Below are 18,306 nucleotides of genomic sequence, written 5' to 3' on the forward strand. Positions count from 1 at the left end.
CACAACACACCAGTACTGCCAAACCCCATTAAAAAGATATGCAACTCCCATTTGGTTAAAAATTTCAGATCAATGTGAAATTTCTTTTAATAACTTTTTAGATGCATGTTACTTCAGATTACAAATGCTATAAGACTGTTGGAAAATTTCCTTTCATTAAAAACATATTTAAATGCATTTATAACACCTATTCAAATGCTAGACATGCTAGATCTATAGTCTGCCTAACCATCATGAATAACTATTAAAATGCAACAATGAATAAAACTCTTTATTGGAAAGGATCCTTATCATGCAGTTCATTTGATGCCATGGCCCACTTATAAATAACAAAACATCCAGTAACTCTAATAGAACCCACCAGAAATACTGCTGTTTCACAGCTTTCAGCCCAAATCCTGCCTTTGAAAATCTGGGATAACAATCATTGCAGTATGCCCTTAAAAAGAACAAATCCAGTCTCCAGTTCCAGAGCTAGGGAATCTTCAGCTGTATCACAGCTGAAGTGACCCCTCTCCCATACAAATTATTGCTGCCTAGGGAAATGAAATCTTTCAGGTATCAAGTTCAAAATACTCAGAATATTCAGCCCAATGGCTCACCAGGTTCCATTTCACTAGAAGTTAGAGAGAACAAAGGGAACAAAAGGCACCGTTGGCCCCCTGTTGCTGTATGAGTATAATCTTACATTAACTAAATGCATTGGAGTAACAAATTGGCAGCCCCACAACTTTTTTCAGAGGAAATTATTATTCAGCTATGTCTTTTGGTTGCTTTCTCCACAGAGTGAGCATTTCTTCAGGCTTCTCTGGGTTGAAGTTCAGTCAATTAGCTCTCCTCTAAACCTCGTTATAATTCAGAGAACTGTTAATCTGTTAGTCAGGTTGGCTAACATGAAGGCATAGATGTGAACAACAGTTTACTGGGGATGTTATATCACTTATCCCTTGATTTCTCTTGCTACTAACCTATCCATGCAGAAAGGGAGGGGTGGTAGAGGTGGTTTTATGTTATCCATACTGCAAGTTTTGAGAACAGATACATAACTCTTCAGTAGAACTCTGTATAATTTCTCAGAAAAAAAGTAAAGAGCCGCTGCAAAACAATTTTCCCTCCCCTTTCAGAGGAACGGCAGCGCTACAGGCAGGTGACAGCACTAAGGCAGTGCAAGGGGAACAGCACATGCTGAGTATCTGGGAATTGACTACTATGCTATGGTTAATACGGTGCCTACATCACCTACTAACCGACTGGGATGAAAGAAACATGAGGACTCCAGGTATTGCCGTCTACTCACAAAATCATGACATTACTCCCATGCGTGCCACTTCCCAGAGACAACACTCACATAAATCCTCCATTACCAAGCAGCAGGGGAAAGCCCTACGGGATTCTACAATCACCCATGCAAAGCAGCGCGTGCAGGTGTCTGTCACAGCTTCCCTCCACTGATGATCACATATTTCATTTTGCTTTTACTCCATCGCAAATCTTCATGTAATATCTTCGACATAGTCCTCAGATTCTATCAACCATGCTCCATCTGCTTTACAGTATTCAACAGCCTTTTGTGACCGTACTTCCCTACTACCCTACATTTACCAGAAAGTCAAGAAAAGTAGTTGAAATACAACTTTCTGAGTGACAAAAATGAGGAAGGCAATTAGGGAACTCATTCTGTGCCACTGTAATTACTACTGGAGCTGGGTGAACACAAATCAAATGAAAACGGGCTGTTGAGGGACATCGTATATACCATAAGAACTTAAATAGCTGTCCAAAGTGCAAAAGATGACAACAGTTTACTACTGTAGTATGTGGTCTGAAGGCATGCACATCGGCTCTACCACTTGGGCAAAAATATTTTTTTGTGTGCGTGTGTCTCAATTTCCACTGCTGCAAAACTAACAGCACTTACAAATTTATCTCACAGAGGTTCCTGAGAATTTACTGGTAAGTGACATTATTAGACAACAGTAGTACAGACATTAGATGCATCGTTCTGTGAAAGGTAATATTTACTTAAGAAGCACTGTATGGTACACACCAATCAATAAGCAAAGATGTGAAATATTACTATAATACTTCCTCATTATATGCCAGAAGCCATCTCCCCTCCACATTCAAAGTAACCCATATTTCCCAAGGATAACCGTAATTCTTAATTATGAAACGATGACTTAGCCAGCGCACCTGCCCTTTTGTGATTTCAAAGAAACTGTAAATGTAGAAGAGTGTGAAGATCAACAGTCAGCAAACGGTCAAAAAGTTTTCTGATGATGAATAACCACCTTTGAAGTGGTCTACTTCGATATTGTTATTTCTGGAATTTCAAGCATGAACTCTGCAAGCAGCCAGACTACACATTTCTATTCAGTGGCAGTAAAAGTCAGCTAATTTGGTACCAAGTATGACAGGATATTATTGTTTATGTATAGTCTTTATCTCATAGTTAAGGGAAAATCTGCCAAATTCCACAAGTTATTTCTTTATTAAAGGGAATTTTAGAAATAGAGGGAGGCACGCTGTTATTGTGCAATTCTCTAATTTTTTTTTTCTATTTAAATGAAAATGTCATCCTTGAGAAATACACTTCAGTACTGAACGTATTCATTAACCTTTTGCATTTGATCTTAATTTGATGACAAAGACATTAAATGGATGTCATATTATACCCAATGCACTTTTGACAATGGGTTCATTCATCCGTTGTAGTAAGTAAGAAAAGGTCCTTGTATTAAAATGGCTTAAAATTTTCAAAGAATCATCTCAAAAGGGGATTAATTTATGTGTTTGCTTAAAAAAAAAGCCTGTTACATTAATTTTAAGTTTTTTCCTGAAAAAGTAATCAAAACACATTTGCACGTCTCAACACTATTGGGTGCCCCCTGCAAAATCACAGTGCATAAATTACAAAGCAAGCTTTTTCACAGTAAACACAGAGCTGTGCACAAATTATAATGATGTCCTCTTAATCCCTAAAGCAGAGCAGAGCTAAATGCATCTTTAAAATGTTCAAGAGCTGTTGCCTTTTTTTTTTTTTTAACCATACAGCAGTGCTATGAGCTTAAATTTCTGTGATTGCATTGCTCCGGGCAGTGGATCTCTAAACATACATGCTTTTATCCTGTGAATACAGGTGAGAGGATTTCCCCCCACCCCCACAAACCAATGCCTGTTTTCCAGTCTTTCCAGTCTTCAAAATAATGGCATTTGTAGTTTGGTTCTAACTGTAGTTACACAAGAAGCTGTAAGATATCAAACAGGCTAATGAAACCTGACAGCTCTAAAAGGGACTGGCTGAGAGCTTGGCGTTCATTTGCTAAATAACCATCTGAAGTTGTTCTCTGCTGCAAATGCTTTCACTTGGGGTCCAATAGGAACTTTCTTGTTATAACACTAATATTTCAAGTAATACTATAATGCACTGTACGTTAACTCAGTCATAGTATTTGACTGTCATAGCTATATTAATATTAATTTCTGAAACTTTTAGGCATGGAACATAAGCCTCTATAAATCTGATTGATAGAAAAATATAAGAAGAATTCAGTGTCTGAATAAAAATTCTAAGTTGTTTCAGTTTCTCACCATACAGTCTAACTAGAAACTGATTATTATCAATAAGAAATATCTTTCATTCCTTCTTACAGTATATAACTATCTTTCTGTGAAAATTGAGGTGGATTATAAAATAGTAAAATAATGAAGTGATATTAATGAGAAAAATACTGATTAAAAATAGTGATTGGAAAAAAAATAGGTGTTGATTATACCCACATCCATGTTTTTTTTTAACTGAGTTAGTCAATTAAAATGGCTTTGATTATTAAGCTTAATTTGAGTGAAATGATCTGTCATTGCTTTTCAAATTAATATATTAATAATTTGTGATATTTCTAATATATATGCCTGTATTACTTCAGGAAAAAGATTCCTAGAAATGTCCAGTTGCTTAACAGTATTTAAACTGGCATACAGTAGCACTCCTTTCCTATAGTTGTAGCCACCCCATGACATAGCATGCATGCAAATTCAAAATGCTTTTAGTTATTGTTATTTATATCTTTATTTTGCACTTTTAATGTTGCCAGGCAAGGCACGTTTTCTTCAACATAGGAAATTATTTGATCACAAAGATTAAAGAGCAAAATATGACCTGGGAATAAATACCCTAATATGATGAGTAAAAGATCATGGGTCTGCCTCACTCTTCGTTCAAGAATAGAAACTTAGGTAATGAGGAGGCATTATTCATGTGTTCATAACTTGCAATTACAGCCCCTGAAGTAAGGTAAGATTTGGATTGCATTCTAGCCAAAGCACAATTCAAAAGTAAGGCTGTCCTGTATCTCTTAGATCTATAGCTCGCCTCTTTCAGAAAACATTAACATTCCTTGTACCTGCTCTACGTGCTGTATTTATATAGCAGTCAGTTCCCAAAGAGATGGCACCATTAAGATCAAAACAGTTGCTCGTAACAGTTTGCAAAGAAAAGGGAATTTTCTTATCTACACATACACTACTTTGAGGCTGTCCTATGAGAGGTATCTCTCAATTAAAAATCACTATATCACCCCTCTCCCCCCCACTCAAAAAAGGCTGCAAACCTTGTATGTGATATTTATTATGCCTAGGGGAATGGATGAAAAATTCCATACATTGCCAAATGTGTAACTAAAAAACTGCCTTGAAGTGGGTGGGGGAATTTAGATCTTGGCAGCTGCTGTGCAATCAAAAGCTTTTACAAAAGCTAAAATAAATTAAGTCTTGTTACAGAGGCTTGCTGATTCTGGGAGATATTTTCCTGCAGACGTTATAAGGTGTTCAGCTTTTCAGACAGCATTCACTGGGGTAGCTGTCCAGAGCGAATGCCCTGTATGTCCCCTGAACAGGAATAATTCACAGAAGCACAAGATTTTTGAAATGATGCAGAATCCATGCTTTTGAAAGCGTGAAATGTAGCTAAAACCTGAGAGACTCTGGCTATTTGTGGATTCTGTTTGCTAATTTCTTTAAACTTAAGTGCTGTTAACCAAAGAAATCAGTAGGGTCTAGAAAGCTGACTTTCATGGCTGACATGGATATTCAGTGCATCTTTACTGATACTCATAATGACAAGCCATAGGCATTGAATTGAGTCTTAATATAATTTTAAATTACATTAATTTTTTCAACTTAAGCATTTTGCTTAAGATATTGTTGATGTCTAAGGAAAAAGGTAAGAAACTTGCTAGAAAGAAAAAGAGGATTGAATTATGTCTTGTGAGGCATGGTTCAGAACACGTGATCGAAGATGTACCAAGAGGAGACTGTAACACTTTACATGCCGTTATTGGTTTCATTGATGTCAATAAGGAGAGAAAGTTGAACTTCCACCTAAACTCCTGTCTTTCAAATATCCTTCCTCACTTTTGAGAAATGACAGCTCCAAGATGATGTCCTCACTATTAGGCATCAGGCAATATAAAAATGGAGAGCTACTTCTTTAGACATACTGGCACCTGACTAGACTGGAAAAAGCCCCCAGCACTCCTAATAGCTTTAGCATACGCTTAGAGCAAGAGTAATGTTTCATGGTAGAATGGGATTTTGAAATCTTCTGTTTTCAACCCACAGCTGAATAGAACTACAGAATCTGGAAGTCATCTGCACCTGGGCAATTGGACAGAATTTGGGCAGAACACCTGTATACATAGCCTGTGAAGAACTGCTAAAGCATCAAGCAGATTCAAGTTTCTTGTTTCTGCTTTGGGATTAAAGTCAAACAGCAAATACAAATAACTTGAGCACAGTCAAGAACAAGTGCTTTTTAAAAACCAGAAAATTAATCCTTTCCTGAATAAAAGATTATAATTTTGCATTTATAAACCATATATTTAATTTTCAGGTATTTCCTAAGGTTCGTATTGAGTCACATACCAACATACATTCAAACCAAGTTTAAAAAACATCTTATTTTTAAATACGCTATGAAATGCATAACAATTCCCAAGGAGAATTCCACAATATAAGTGGAACACCCACGTAACTTCATTTTTTTCATGTAAACAGAGACCTATGATTAAAGTCTGAGCTCCCACGGTTTTGATGCATACAAGTATGCATTACACAGATTGCCTCAGCAGGCACTCATTATGCAGTCACAGCAAAGAAAAAGTAAATGCCTCACTGAACAAGGAAGAAGGAGGAGATTTTTCACTAGTTCTGTTGAAAGGCAACAACAACTCAGAGAAAAGAGGAATTACTGCATACTCGGTTTTTATCCACAATTTGGGATAAAATCATTTACTGGTAATATATAGCTAAAACAGTACTTCAGCTAAAAATTGTTTCTGGAAGGTATAAGCCTCAAGAATTCCTTACCATTCAAGGAGTAACTACACAAGATTAACTAGGTAATGTAAAACCTGAGTAAATTATTAATTCAAATTAAGCCAGAAATAACAACCTGCCCTTCAATGTTTTGGGGGTAAATGATGTATGTTCAATTACTCCAGACACACAGTCGCTGAAAGCTAGAATTAATCCAGGAGACATGGGCTAGTTCTTTGTAGTATTTTTGTTCTACGGAGGATGTAAATTAACCCATTGCTTTCAGATACCATAAATAATACAGATTATGTCTATATGCACACTTAAAAGAAGGTTACTTTTGCATTATGTCCTCCATTCTTTCTCCAAAGCCCAGGGCATACATTAAGATGTTGCCCCAGTCACGTAGAATAATACAGGCTATATGCATCATGTATACTGCGGCATTCAACTTCAAAGTAACTGTGTTTGCCTCATTCACCTTACTATAGGAGGCATGTGGAAAAGTCTACTCAGTGTGCCAACAGCTATCAAGTTATCCAAGCTAAACACAGCTCTTGTGCAGTCATGGGTATCCCAAAATGTTCTGCTTGCATTATCCTATTATCTGAACATCAGTTTGGGAAAGACAGAAATAAACGTGGCTGAATTCCACTGCAGCTTAATTCATTTGATTCTCCCGCTACATCAAAACTATAAAACTCTGAACCACAGATATTCCATTGCCTACAGTGTGGTGCAGAACGCTAGATCTGAATGAGAAACAGTTGTTCCCATCTCACGACAATCAAGATTTCATTTATTTTCCCACTTTAATGATTTCCATCCTCCCTCCAAAGGCACAGATTAAGCTAACCTCCATGTAGAATATCTAGCAACAGATTAGATAGATTAGCAATAGACTAGAACATTTGCCTGATGTAAGAAAAAAATTCAAGCCCCTGATTCAAGTACTCTATCAATCATTTACAAAACCCACATAATTTCCAGCAATGGAAATGCAGAAATTTGCTGCCAGAGCAGACAAATAGAACACAGCCGCAGCCACAGCACCCACTCAAGTCCCATCACAGCAATGAACCTGGAGTTTCTGCACTCCCCCTATGCAACTAACTCTTCTTGCGCATGTTCTCCAATCCTGTAAATAAACTAATATTGACTAGTTTCTACTGAAGGTTTTCAGAAAACATTATTCCTTTTTATAATGCCATTCAGTCCAACACTTCAATTTAGTGGATTTCCTACTCCAATTACATTTTGAAGGTGCATTTTCAAAGAGTTGTACCTCTCTCATTTAAACCAGAAATCTCATTCTTGACAAAAATGCTTCTTACCATCCTAGAAAGAGTTCTGGTTTGAAGAAATCTGGCCAATAAAATACCTAGTTAGATAATTCCTGATCAACACAACTAGAATTATTTAGCAGTTTGGGGGCTTGCATCATGTGAAAGCAGGACAGTTAGTAAGAATATAAAAAAGGGCTTATTCTTTTGCAAGGAACTGAGATAAAAAGAGAACCAACATCTGACATCTTCAGAGAAGTAGTTTAAAAAAAGACATTATGGTGACTTACTACGGTAAGGACTGCACATCGCACTTTGGTATCTACATTCAATCCCTATTGATATAAATGAATGCTGTTTATCTATACCTGAGGGAAGAGTTTATTTTTAAGAATGCAAATGCAGATTACATATTTAAGTTAATGAAGCATGTAATGTATGTCAAGGACGAATTGTACAGGAATTTTTTTCACTAGTTTTAATGCTATCATCTGTAGCAGTTTTCACACATTCTTAAATTAGTCCGTAGGCATTTTGAAGGTTAAAGAACAATGAACTTTGAGAACATAATCATGAAGTTCAATGTGAAGAACAACATAAATCATATGCTGGAAGGGTGGCATTTCAATTTTGCCAGAGGCAAGGCAAAAAGCGTAAAAACAACTGTGTTAAATGGAAACTTGTTACGTTAAAAGTAAAGGTAAGGAAGAAATAGCAAGACTAAAGCTGAGACTGAAATTACACATTTATCATAGTTGTTTTCTGCAATGTCTCTCCTATTCAAGCTTTACAACCTAAGGAGTCAAAGACAAAGGGTGCAGTGACTGTGTAACTTAAAGAAGCATTTAGCAATAAGGCAAACAACTGTAAACTTTGAAGGGGTGTTCTGAAAGTATATATCTGGAAGACCAAATGCTGTCCAGCACACCAGGAATGCCCTCTACACTTATTATTCCATAAATTCTTCCACTTCCATCTTAACACTACTAGAGGCTCATGGGTGGGACTAAGACAAACATTCCCTGAGAAAAACAGCAGCTGGAATTGCACTACTTTGTCATTGAGCCAAATTCTGTTATGAAACTCCAACTACAAAGTTTTAGACTGGTACATGGCCAGGCTTCAGCCCATCCATGTGAAAGAGGCCCTATATTCAGTGTACAGCCAGCCTGATACCATAGGTGCCAAAACTTACGCTAAGTATGTACTCTAAACATGGGCAGTGAGTCAAGCATTTAAATAACATCACTATCAGTTTTAGGGTAACATTTTTAACAGATGCAGCTGGTTAAAAAATATCTAGCATATCTCTTTCCTCTCTAGCTTTTTCTTCCTTGCGGTGGTTGAAATTTCACCACTTTGTTGCTAAGAGTATTTGCATACTCACTGTTGAACATAAGGTCTAAGGTAAAAAAACCCCACCCATCAGAACTATAGGCTTCTTGCTGACTGTTGTTGATGGCTTTAATTTTCTGTTGAATAGCAAACCCAAGTCTTCCTCTTATTAACAACACAGTTGCAGAATTATTTTCGGCTACTACTGATCCCTCTTGCTAAATGCACTCCTTTCTGCACCTTTACCTTTCCTAGTGCAGTAATAACTGTGCTACAGTTGTAGAACACCTTGAGTTGGAAAGAACCTTTGGAGGTCATTTAGTCTGATCACCCTGCTCCAAACAGGGCTAGGCTGGGTTGCTCAGGGCCTGTCCAGGCAAGCTTTGAATAACTCAAAGAGCAGAGAACACACAGCCTCTCTGGACAACCTGCTGGAGTCTCATCATGAAGTTTTGGGTTTTTTCCACCAAGTTTAATAAGAATCTTCCTTGTTGCAGCTTGTGATGTTTGGTTCTTTTTTGTTCTTATCCTTAGCAACTAGAACCATTTTCCGTCTTCTTTGAATCTTCCTTGCGTTAGAGGTCAATGAAGAGTTCATGATTTACAGCCCCTAAAGGATAAAACTCCATCCACCCTCCTGAAAACATATACTTGAGCAGTTGCGTTTAGTGCAAGAATACTGTTATAAAACACAGATGAAAAGTCCAAATGTTTAAATTTTTATTAGATAAAAACATCAGATCAGCTGAAAACATCAGATCAACTGTTGGAATGTACTGCATGTTAAAACTGTGGTGTGTTTCCTCACCTGCTTGCAGGAAGTTTTGCCACAACCTAGCAAAATACTACGGCATGCACATAGTCTTAAGCACTTGAGTAGTTCCACTGATCTTCAAAGGGATTATTCACATACTTAAGTTAAGCACTTTATTAAATGTTTTGATGGATCACAGTCACAGCCTAGGTCACAGTTTCAGGATAAACTTGGGCCACATCTATATAACAACATAACACTAGAAGATATTTTTTTCTCAGACTGTACAGCACCTAGAATTGAATGTTAGTGTGTACATGTATAAAGTCAAGGAATATTCTTCAAAACAGGGATTTGTTCTATATTTCTTCAGCGTTATGGATATGTAACATATATGTATTTTTATCACATTGTAACTGTAGTAATTTGATTATGATATGTATATAGATAGATATACAAAATAAATTTAGCTAGCATTGGGCTAAATACTGTAGAGCTTGCTCATTTAGACTATTTGCAAGAATAAATCAAGGCAGATTTGGCTCATTATTTGTACACATATTCAGTACCTACTGTAGACAGAGACCAGAAATACTGAATATTCTAAAGCAAATCTGTCCTAGCTCTGTAATGAAATTTTAAATTTCTAAGCAGCTAAGGACTGTCAAACAGAAAGAACATAATAAAATTATTAGTTTGTTGCAAGGTGATTAAATTTACATAAAGACTGTGGCTTCGATTAAATGCTAGGGGGGAGGGAAAAATCCTGTAAAATAGACTCCCCTAAGTCTCACATCTGACTTTGTCAGCTTTATACTTCATGCTTACAGATTTAGTTATAGTATTAAAACCTGTTTTTTTCATCACTGAAAATATGGGATAGCTGTAAATCAAATATATTTGGATTCTGTGTACCTCAAGTTTAATTTTGAAAATTAAATTTAGGAAAAAATGTAAATAGAAAGAGTAGCTTTAGAAGTGCATTTTTTGTCTATACTTTTGTATGTGTTTTGCTCAAATAACATCATCAACATCAACACTATCAACAGTCAAAATTCCTAGAACTGAAAGATTTCTTCCATGGTCCACATATTCTTTATTAAAATGGTGTAGGCTTTCTTATGAAATATGTTTCTCAAAGAATTTCAGTTTACAAATTGCAGGAGAACTCTAAAGTCCTGAATTTAAGTGAGTAAAAAGAAGGGAGTAGAACACAATATAAAAAAAAAAATACACCAATAATACATGGAATATGTAATACTATGAAATCAAGGCAACAGCAGCTTCTGTCTCACAGTACTAAACATATTTTTGTTTAAGCAAGTATGCAGTTTATCTGCAATAAGGTTGTCCTATTTCATGAAACAGTTTGCCAGCACTCCTCTTGGAAATACAAGACAATGCAGCTTCAAGTAAAAATATGCAGTTATTTTTAAATATCACAAATGAAATAATTATCAAAATAAGGAATCTGAAAATCTTGTTTTGATTAAACATAGCAAAAACTTCTGAATTATTTCACTCCAGTAGGAGAAAAATGCTTAAAAGAGTTTAAGTGCCTTAAAAAGTACTAATAAAACCCCTTTCTTACCACTTTGAAGTGAAACTGGAAGAGAAGGGAATGCAGCATCAGCATATTATCCACTGAGTCTAGCTTGCTTTATTCACTGTGAAAGTACTAATTTTGCTGCCATATTTGAAGAAGATGGCTTTACTATATGTATTTTTACAAACATGTACCCTGAACACCACCAAGTGCCTTGCGTAGATTCCCACCAAAATATGAGCCCTGTTAATGCTCTGCGGACATCCCATCCATTCGTCTTCCCTAAGACATCCTACTGGTCAGCTTCCGACATTCAGAATTTACTGCTAGTCATTTACAGAGATCAAAGGTAGCTGCATCATGCCAAAAGCACTGTATTTTCACATTAAGGAAAATCTCTTACCAGAAGTTGTGTCTGGTATATAAATGATCTACTAAAAGTGCCTTATTAGTCAGTTATAAGCACTTGTCTACTTGTAATCCAGTAGCTACTTTGGGTCATTTATTAAGACAATACCAAATAGATTCTGTTTCTCTTTCCATTGAAACATGTAAACTTCTAATTTTGAATTTAAATGCTAAGACTTACCAGCTCATGATCTGCAAATCACAATGAAAGAGATGCTTTAAAATGATTTTATTAAAATGCATTTTACAAGACAGCCTGCTTTGATTTGTGAGATAGCTAACCTAAAAAGTGGTTTTTGTGTTTCCAAAGGATGTAAACCAAAATCTTCTTCATTCTTTGATGCGCTCACAAACTAAGAATGTAAAGAAAATACCAGCAAGATACTATAATTAAATAAATTTGACCAAGTAAATCTCAACAGGGACTTGTAGGAAACCGACAGTATTTTCTTGTTGCTGCAATTACAGCTTCTAGCAAGGCCACAATTCATCAACTAAAGGCCCCTCCAACAGAAATCTCAGCAACAAATCTATTAAAACACTGTACCTTGTTTTCATACAGTGTGAGGATAATGAGAGCAGTACCAGTCACTTTTTCTTTTTTTCCCTTACAGACACAAACAGCGTTGGAAGCACCAGTCAGAGTTAGACCACATGTTGGTTCCACAACTGCCACCAATAAATACTTGCTTCTAAATCCCCTGATATTAACTTGCTGGTACGAGCAGCTCCAGATCTTCAACTGGGGGCCATATGTGCAGGATGTGTTAATACTAAAAAAACCCCATAGTCTGTTGAACCAGCAAGTTTTGATTACTATTACAGCTGGATTTTTACGTGCTAATTAGTTTCACAAATTCAACATTTGCACATTCCAACAGATTCCTACATAGAGAAAACAACAAAAGTCACAGAACAATCGCTTTTGGTTTTCTTGGCTTTTTACTGCTGGACTCCTCACAATCTCTTTTTCTTGTTTTCAGAGCAGTCTATTGTCCTTGAACAGATTGGTTTTAATAATTTGGTAAGTAATTTTAACAATTTGATAAGCCTTAATAGTTTTACAAAGCATTTCATGTTACAAATGCTACACACAACTATATTGGTAGACAGCTACACACATCTCTGCTTAATGAGTTGTATATACAACAGGCCAAACCACTGATGGTGTCTCCAGGGTGCATCGCCTGAGGTAGGCAGCTCAGATATAGACCCACTGTGCCTGACTAGGAGGTAGCTCTCATCGAGGTATGTTACTCTCATGTCTCAGTTCTAAAGGTGGGACTTTAACTTGGCTGGACACAAGGCAGCAGCACAGAACTCTATAGCTTTGCTTGCCTGGAAACACACCTAACTAGCAAATCCTGCTAAAAAAACCCCAAAACAAACAAAACCAGAACACAAAACTTATGTGACTAAGGTGCTGCATTAGGTGAAAGTACCATAAGGCCTTATTTTCCAAAGCCCCATGCATTCATACCTCCTTTGGGATAAAAGGCAGGTACAGGTCATCGTCATTTCTGGGATAAAGCCACCTGTCTCCTAGTGCCCCCCCCCTTTCTATCTGTATATTAGGATAGGACATCTCAGACACATAAAAGCGTTGAAAATACGTTCATTAATGCTTATGTGACAGTTTCATAATTAGGTGTTGGAGCATATCTGAGGACTGTGAAAGACATTGTTACCATTTTTTAGTTAATCTAATTTCTGTAATCTTCTTTCTTGTAGTTAGCCACCAGGTTCTAGCCCCAAAACTGTTCTGCTGAGCACTGCTATCTACTATTGTTGCTCTGTGTTTTAAATTAATCCACTTCAGCTCAGGTCTAGACTGCCACCATCAGCATTGCTACATATCCCATTAGGCAGCTACAGCAATGATTTATTATTTAATGACAGCAATGTGGCAGAAGTGCTGGCGTTATGTTTCTTAATATCTATTAAGAGTTCAATAAAACAATCTGCTGAAGGTCTTTTTGTTTCTCTGTTGTACAAAGACATTTTCTACAGATAATACAGCAGATCACACAGTAGTAAGTATGAATCTCAGTAGGAAACTTGTATGCTTTATTTCAGATCTGTCAACATTTTTCATGTATCTCCAAAGAAACTATTCATTGCACTTTCCTCCCCACAAATCCTCCAAATTAAATATGCTTAATACAGAAAATACATTCTAAAAGACGTAGAATGGAAAAAAATGCAAGTATTAATAAAGTCAGAAAAACACGTTAACTTTTTCATGCATCTCTCTACATCTTCTCTCACTTTGCATAAAATAGTGTGCTAAGCTTAAGGACATCATTCCAATGGAGGTACATAAACACTTGCGTATCAGTTTGCATTCTGTATGCAGCTCATATACCTGTAAGTGGGCCTGGGAGGCCTCTGCCCTCAGTACACAGATTCACAGTTTGCAGCAGCATAAACCATACTAATCAGGTACTACAGACGTCATACTCCATTCTAGAAGCCACAGAACTAGCCATGAGGAAACACACATTTCTGTCATCCAGGCAGTAATTATAAAAGATGAAATTACCATTCAGCAGTAGGGAAATTCGTGATCACAGAACTTAGGACTTCACAGCAGTAAGACCTACACTCTTGAACTCATTGTCAGAAGGATTAAAGCTGACTGTCAGCATTACTACATTCAGAACAAAATGCAAGAAATGCAAGAAAGCCAGTGAAAATCAAAAACTTAAGCTCCAAATTCCACCCTTTTTAGGTCCAGCTATAATTTTCATGCATCCCAGCCAGCCACATGAAAAGAACCCACAACAATCCTAGGAATGAGAATTTTTCTTTGAATATTCATCAGATGTTTGTCATCATAGCAAGCCTCTGTGCTTTCTCTTTAAAGGAACATCTTTTTACTTACAGATACGTCTTCAAAATGAAGGGAAGTTTCCAGATACAAGTGACGTGCAATACAGTCCTGCTGTTTTGTTTTGTGACTTGCAGAGTCACTAGTTTTCTGTACCTCAATTTTCCCATCTGTAAAATGAAACCAATAAAAGATATGCTGCTCAGATAGCAGAAGTGTTATTTTATGAATAACCTGTAATTTAGAACTCTCAAATTCAGAATTCTAAACACAGCTTGCACTCTTGGGCAAGGACTGCAATCTAAATAAAAGAGTACTAGAATATTCTAATTTTTAGCAACGACTGGTCAACCCACAAATATGATAGTTACCATGCAAGTTTTGTTTAGAAAATAAGAGTAAAAATCACCCTTCAGGTATGGGAGCACCATTAAAGACTACCAGCAGTTTACTGGGGACTCATGCACAATACAAATGCACTTACATCAACTGTTTTAATTTAGTAAACAAATCCTCAAGATTTGTAGTGAATTAACCATAGTATTTCTTTATTCTTTGGCTATTTTAACATTTGAATTTTTAAAGCATTTTAGTAACGTGTTTTTCATTGATTATCTATTCTGACTGCCCTATCCATTAGCTCATGCATCTTTCAAGAGGGGTATGCACTGGTCTGTATTTATGTTTTACAAGTTAAAGTGTCCCGTGACAGCTGAAACTTGGTGGGAACCAGGAGATTCTCCCTCTCACACAGGCAAGATGCTGTTGATCCCCAGAATCTTGCTTATGTGCAAGGCAGGAGCTTCCATCTCTGAGGGAGATCAGACCTCAGTGGGAGCTGGCAGCAACTGCTTCTCACAGATGCCTCTTCTCAAGATGCCACAGCTCCCAGCTATAAACACGTGGCCCTCTGCCACTCACAAGGTGCCTGCTTACACATCATCTTTCACACCTGTGTGGTAGGTTGTTAATCCCTGCTTTAGTGCTTCGCAGTGTAAATTATATTTTGAACTTAATTTCCTTGTGACAAAGCAAATACAGTTAAGAGTCTAAAGATAAGCAGAAATCTCTGGTGCGCTCGCTCACTTTTACTCTAGGATGTAGCAACCCAGATTGATCAAACCATCACAGCTCCCTCTTCTGCAACCTTCTCTCCTTTTTCAATATAATACCTTTAATTTAGTGAAGAACCACCCAGAAGAAAACACCCCATTCTCTTCCTATTCCTAATCTGTCCCAGTAAACACGATGCATTTTTTTTCTTGAGATACCTACAGCTCTATAGGCAACACACAAATGATTTCTGGAACTCTGACAACCAGGAATTTTCAGCTAAGAGATCATGGATAAAGCACAAGTTGCCAACAGCTAAGCCATTTTTCTTTATTTGATCATCATTTTTAGCAGTAACAGCCAATTTGTCATTAAACAAATAAACTATCCATGCATTGAGTTCTGCAGTGACTGAAGTGATGGTCCTAATCCAGAAACAGGGAGTCCCTTGAACTGCAGTATTTTTTTCCAGTTGAAACCCTTATTTACATACCTTTTTTTAATTACTATTTTGCACTTTGCTTGACTTCAGTTACATAAGGAATAGCTCAGGGTGGTAGCTGGTCCACGAGTTGTTTAGCTTAATACATTGATTTGGAGTATTTCTCTCTCTTTCATATATACACATGTAATAAATGAGAAGACTTGAGAATGATGATTGCGTGGGACAAAAATATTTGAAACGGGCTCAATCTTTTTTTTTTTTTTTGCCTTAATATGCACTTAGTTTCAGAGAGAGCATAGTATATCAGGATCTTTAAAAAAAGCATCGATCATTGTTATACAGTTTAGTGGATTCGTGATGTGAAATGCAACTAAACAGTTCACGCTAAAGCTGACTCATATGGCTTAGACATACTGAGTACAGTATTTTACAAACAAACAGTTTTACAGACTGTGATACAAACACATGGAGATATACACAAGATGTGCTTTTAAAACCTTCTGTTGGCAGCTTTCTTTTAATGGCCACCAGGTTTCTCATTCTTTCCATTTCCAATAACAACCCTTTAACTATCCAAGGCCAGTTACGTTGTGCCAAATGGTTATCCAGATGAGTATGAAAGTAAGATGACAACTTTGCACAGAGAATGTAACATGGAAGTTGCAATTACAAGGAATTAATATGTATTTAAATTGCTGAAAATTATGGCTTCTAACTTAGCTTTGTTAAGACAGATATTCACAAAATATATAAGCAATCTTAAGATTTCTTAAGATTTTTTTTTTTATTTCTTTGGAAATTGGTCAAAATATTTCAAGATTTCTTCAGAGCTGTCATAGACAGCACACAGACTGATCACTGGATAGAGTCTTCCATCTTCAGCTTACAGAACAAGTTGCTAGAATCACATGCTTGACTCAATTAAAATTTGCAAAATGCGTTTAAGAAAACCCAAACTTTCCATACCCCGTATTTTTCATGCTTGATCTATTTCATGTTGATGAATAACACATATAAAAGGTAAAGTAAAGGCCCGTGATAGGAATGAAATACCTGAGATTTCCTAGAACAGTATAGATATTTATCAAGATGGATGTCTCTGACAAAAATTTTAAAAGGTCACCTCAACAAGATTTCAGTGGGAACACCAAGCTGAAGAACAAATCTTATTCTGAAGTCATGTTGACATCATTGACTTATAGTGCTGTGGAGAAAAAGTACAACCTAAAGCCAAATATGCCAATTGCATTAAAGAGGTGAAGAAATGGTACATGTCAAAAGGCAAAGAGCAAATTAAAGTTAGAAAGAAATTGTGTTTATAAGTGTCATACTAGGAGCTTAAAACCGAAAAAATGATAACTTAAACAACTCGATAGTTTCCATTTAAGAAGTACCAAATCTTGTGGTAAAGTTAGATGGTTCTTGGAATGCAATCAGTAATTTTTACTAACAGCCATCTGCAAAGAACCACAATAAACCTTTGTTCAAGTCTTCTAAGATACGGTCATAAGATGTACAGCAACTCTGAATTTGTTTAGATCATAATTCATTGTACTGACTCAATTTCTAAATATACTATCAAAGATAATCTAAAAAGGTACAGAATTCTTCTACAATACATCTTGACGGTAGCAGTCTAGTCTCTCAGCAGAGTATCTTTGAAAAAAAAGGCAAAGGACATTACGGTTTCACATTGAAACAATATAAACATCAACATTTTCAAAGAAGAAGCAGTAGGTAATTGTGAGATGTAGCAAAATGTTGTTTGAACAGGATGTTTCAGAGGCCCACTTTGCTCACTTATCTGGTTGCGTAAGGCATTATCCACTCCTTGAAAGCAAGTTAGCTGTAAAAATGAGAGAATCCAGCTCTGCAACCCTACTATTTTTTTCTGAATTTATAACCATACAAAGAAATCTACCTAAGTCTTGGTTCTTATTCTGAATGTTCTGAAAAACTATTACACTTTCTGGCTAGGATTAATGGATAGAAACTCTTAAAACAAATTGTGACATTCTGATAGCAAATCAGAGGTCCAGACGATGCTTTATAGTGCACTAATAACTGTCTTACAATAGAAAATAGAGATCAGATTAAACAGTTGTAATAATTGCCTTTCAACAATGTCAAAAAGACAGCTATGAAAAATGAGCATTTGCACCCAAAAAGAATGAATGTAAAGTTGAAAAACTGAAGCAGAACTCAGTATCTCTAGACCTATTTAATACTTTTGAACAGATTTCCTGTGTGACCTTGGTTAGATGATTTTATCTTTTGCTGTTTCATTTCTCTATGTCACTTTTGGGCAGAAACTGTCTTCTTGCTGTGTGTCTGAAA

The 18,306-nt window shown here is 36.4% G+C and overlaps 1 protein-coding gene across 1 annotated transcript in view; it reads right to left on the bottom strand.

The window, feature by feature from the left end:
* Window positions 1–18,306, bottom strand: part of MAMLD1 (mastermind like domain containing 1) — a 271,023-nt gene that overhangs the window by 243,849 nt on the left and 8,868 nt on the right. Inside the window, exon 2 of the mRNA XM_087748681.1 lies at window positions 14,526–14,641. Coding sequence (XP_087604807.1) covers window positions 14,526–14,641 — 116 coding nt within the window. The remainder of the gene's footprint in view (window positions 1–14,525; window positions 14,642–18,306) is intronic.

This window comes from Nipponia nippon, unplaced genomic scaffold (assembly GCF_047370975.1).
Source record: "Nipponia nippon isolate SJK-2023a ecotype South Korea unplaced genomic scaffold, ASM4737097v1 scaffold_12, whole genome shotgun sequence".
NCBI classification, from domain to species: Eukaryota; Metazoa; Chordata; class Aves; order Pelecaniformes; family Threskiornithidae; genus Nipponia; species Nipponia nippon.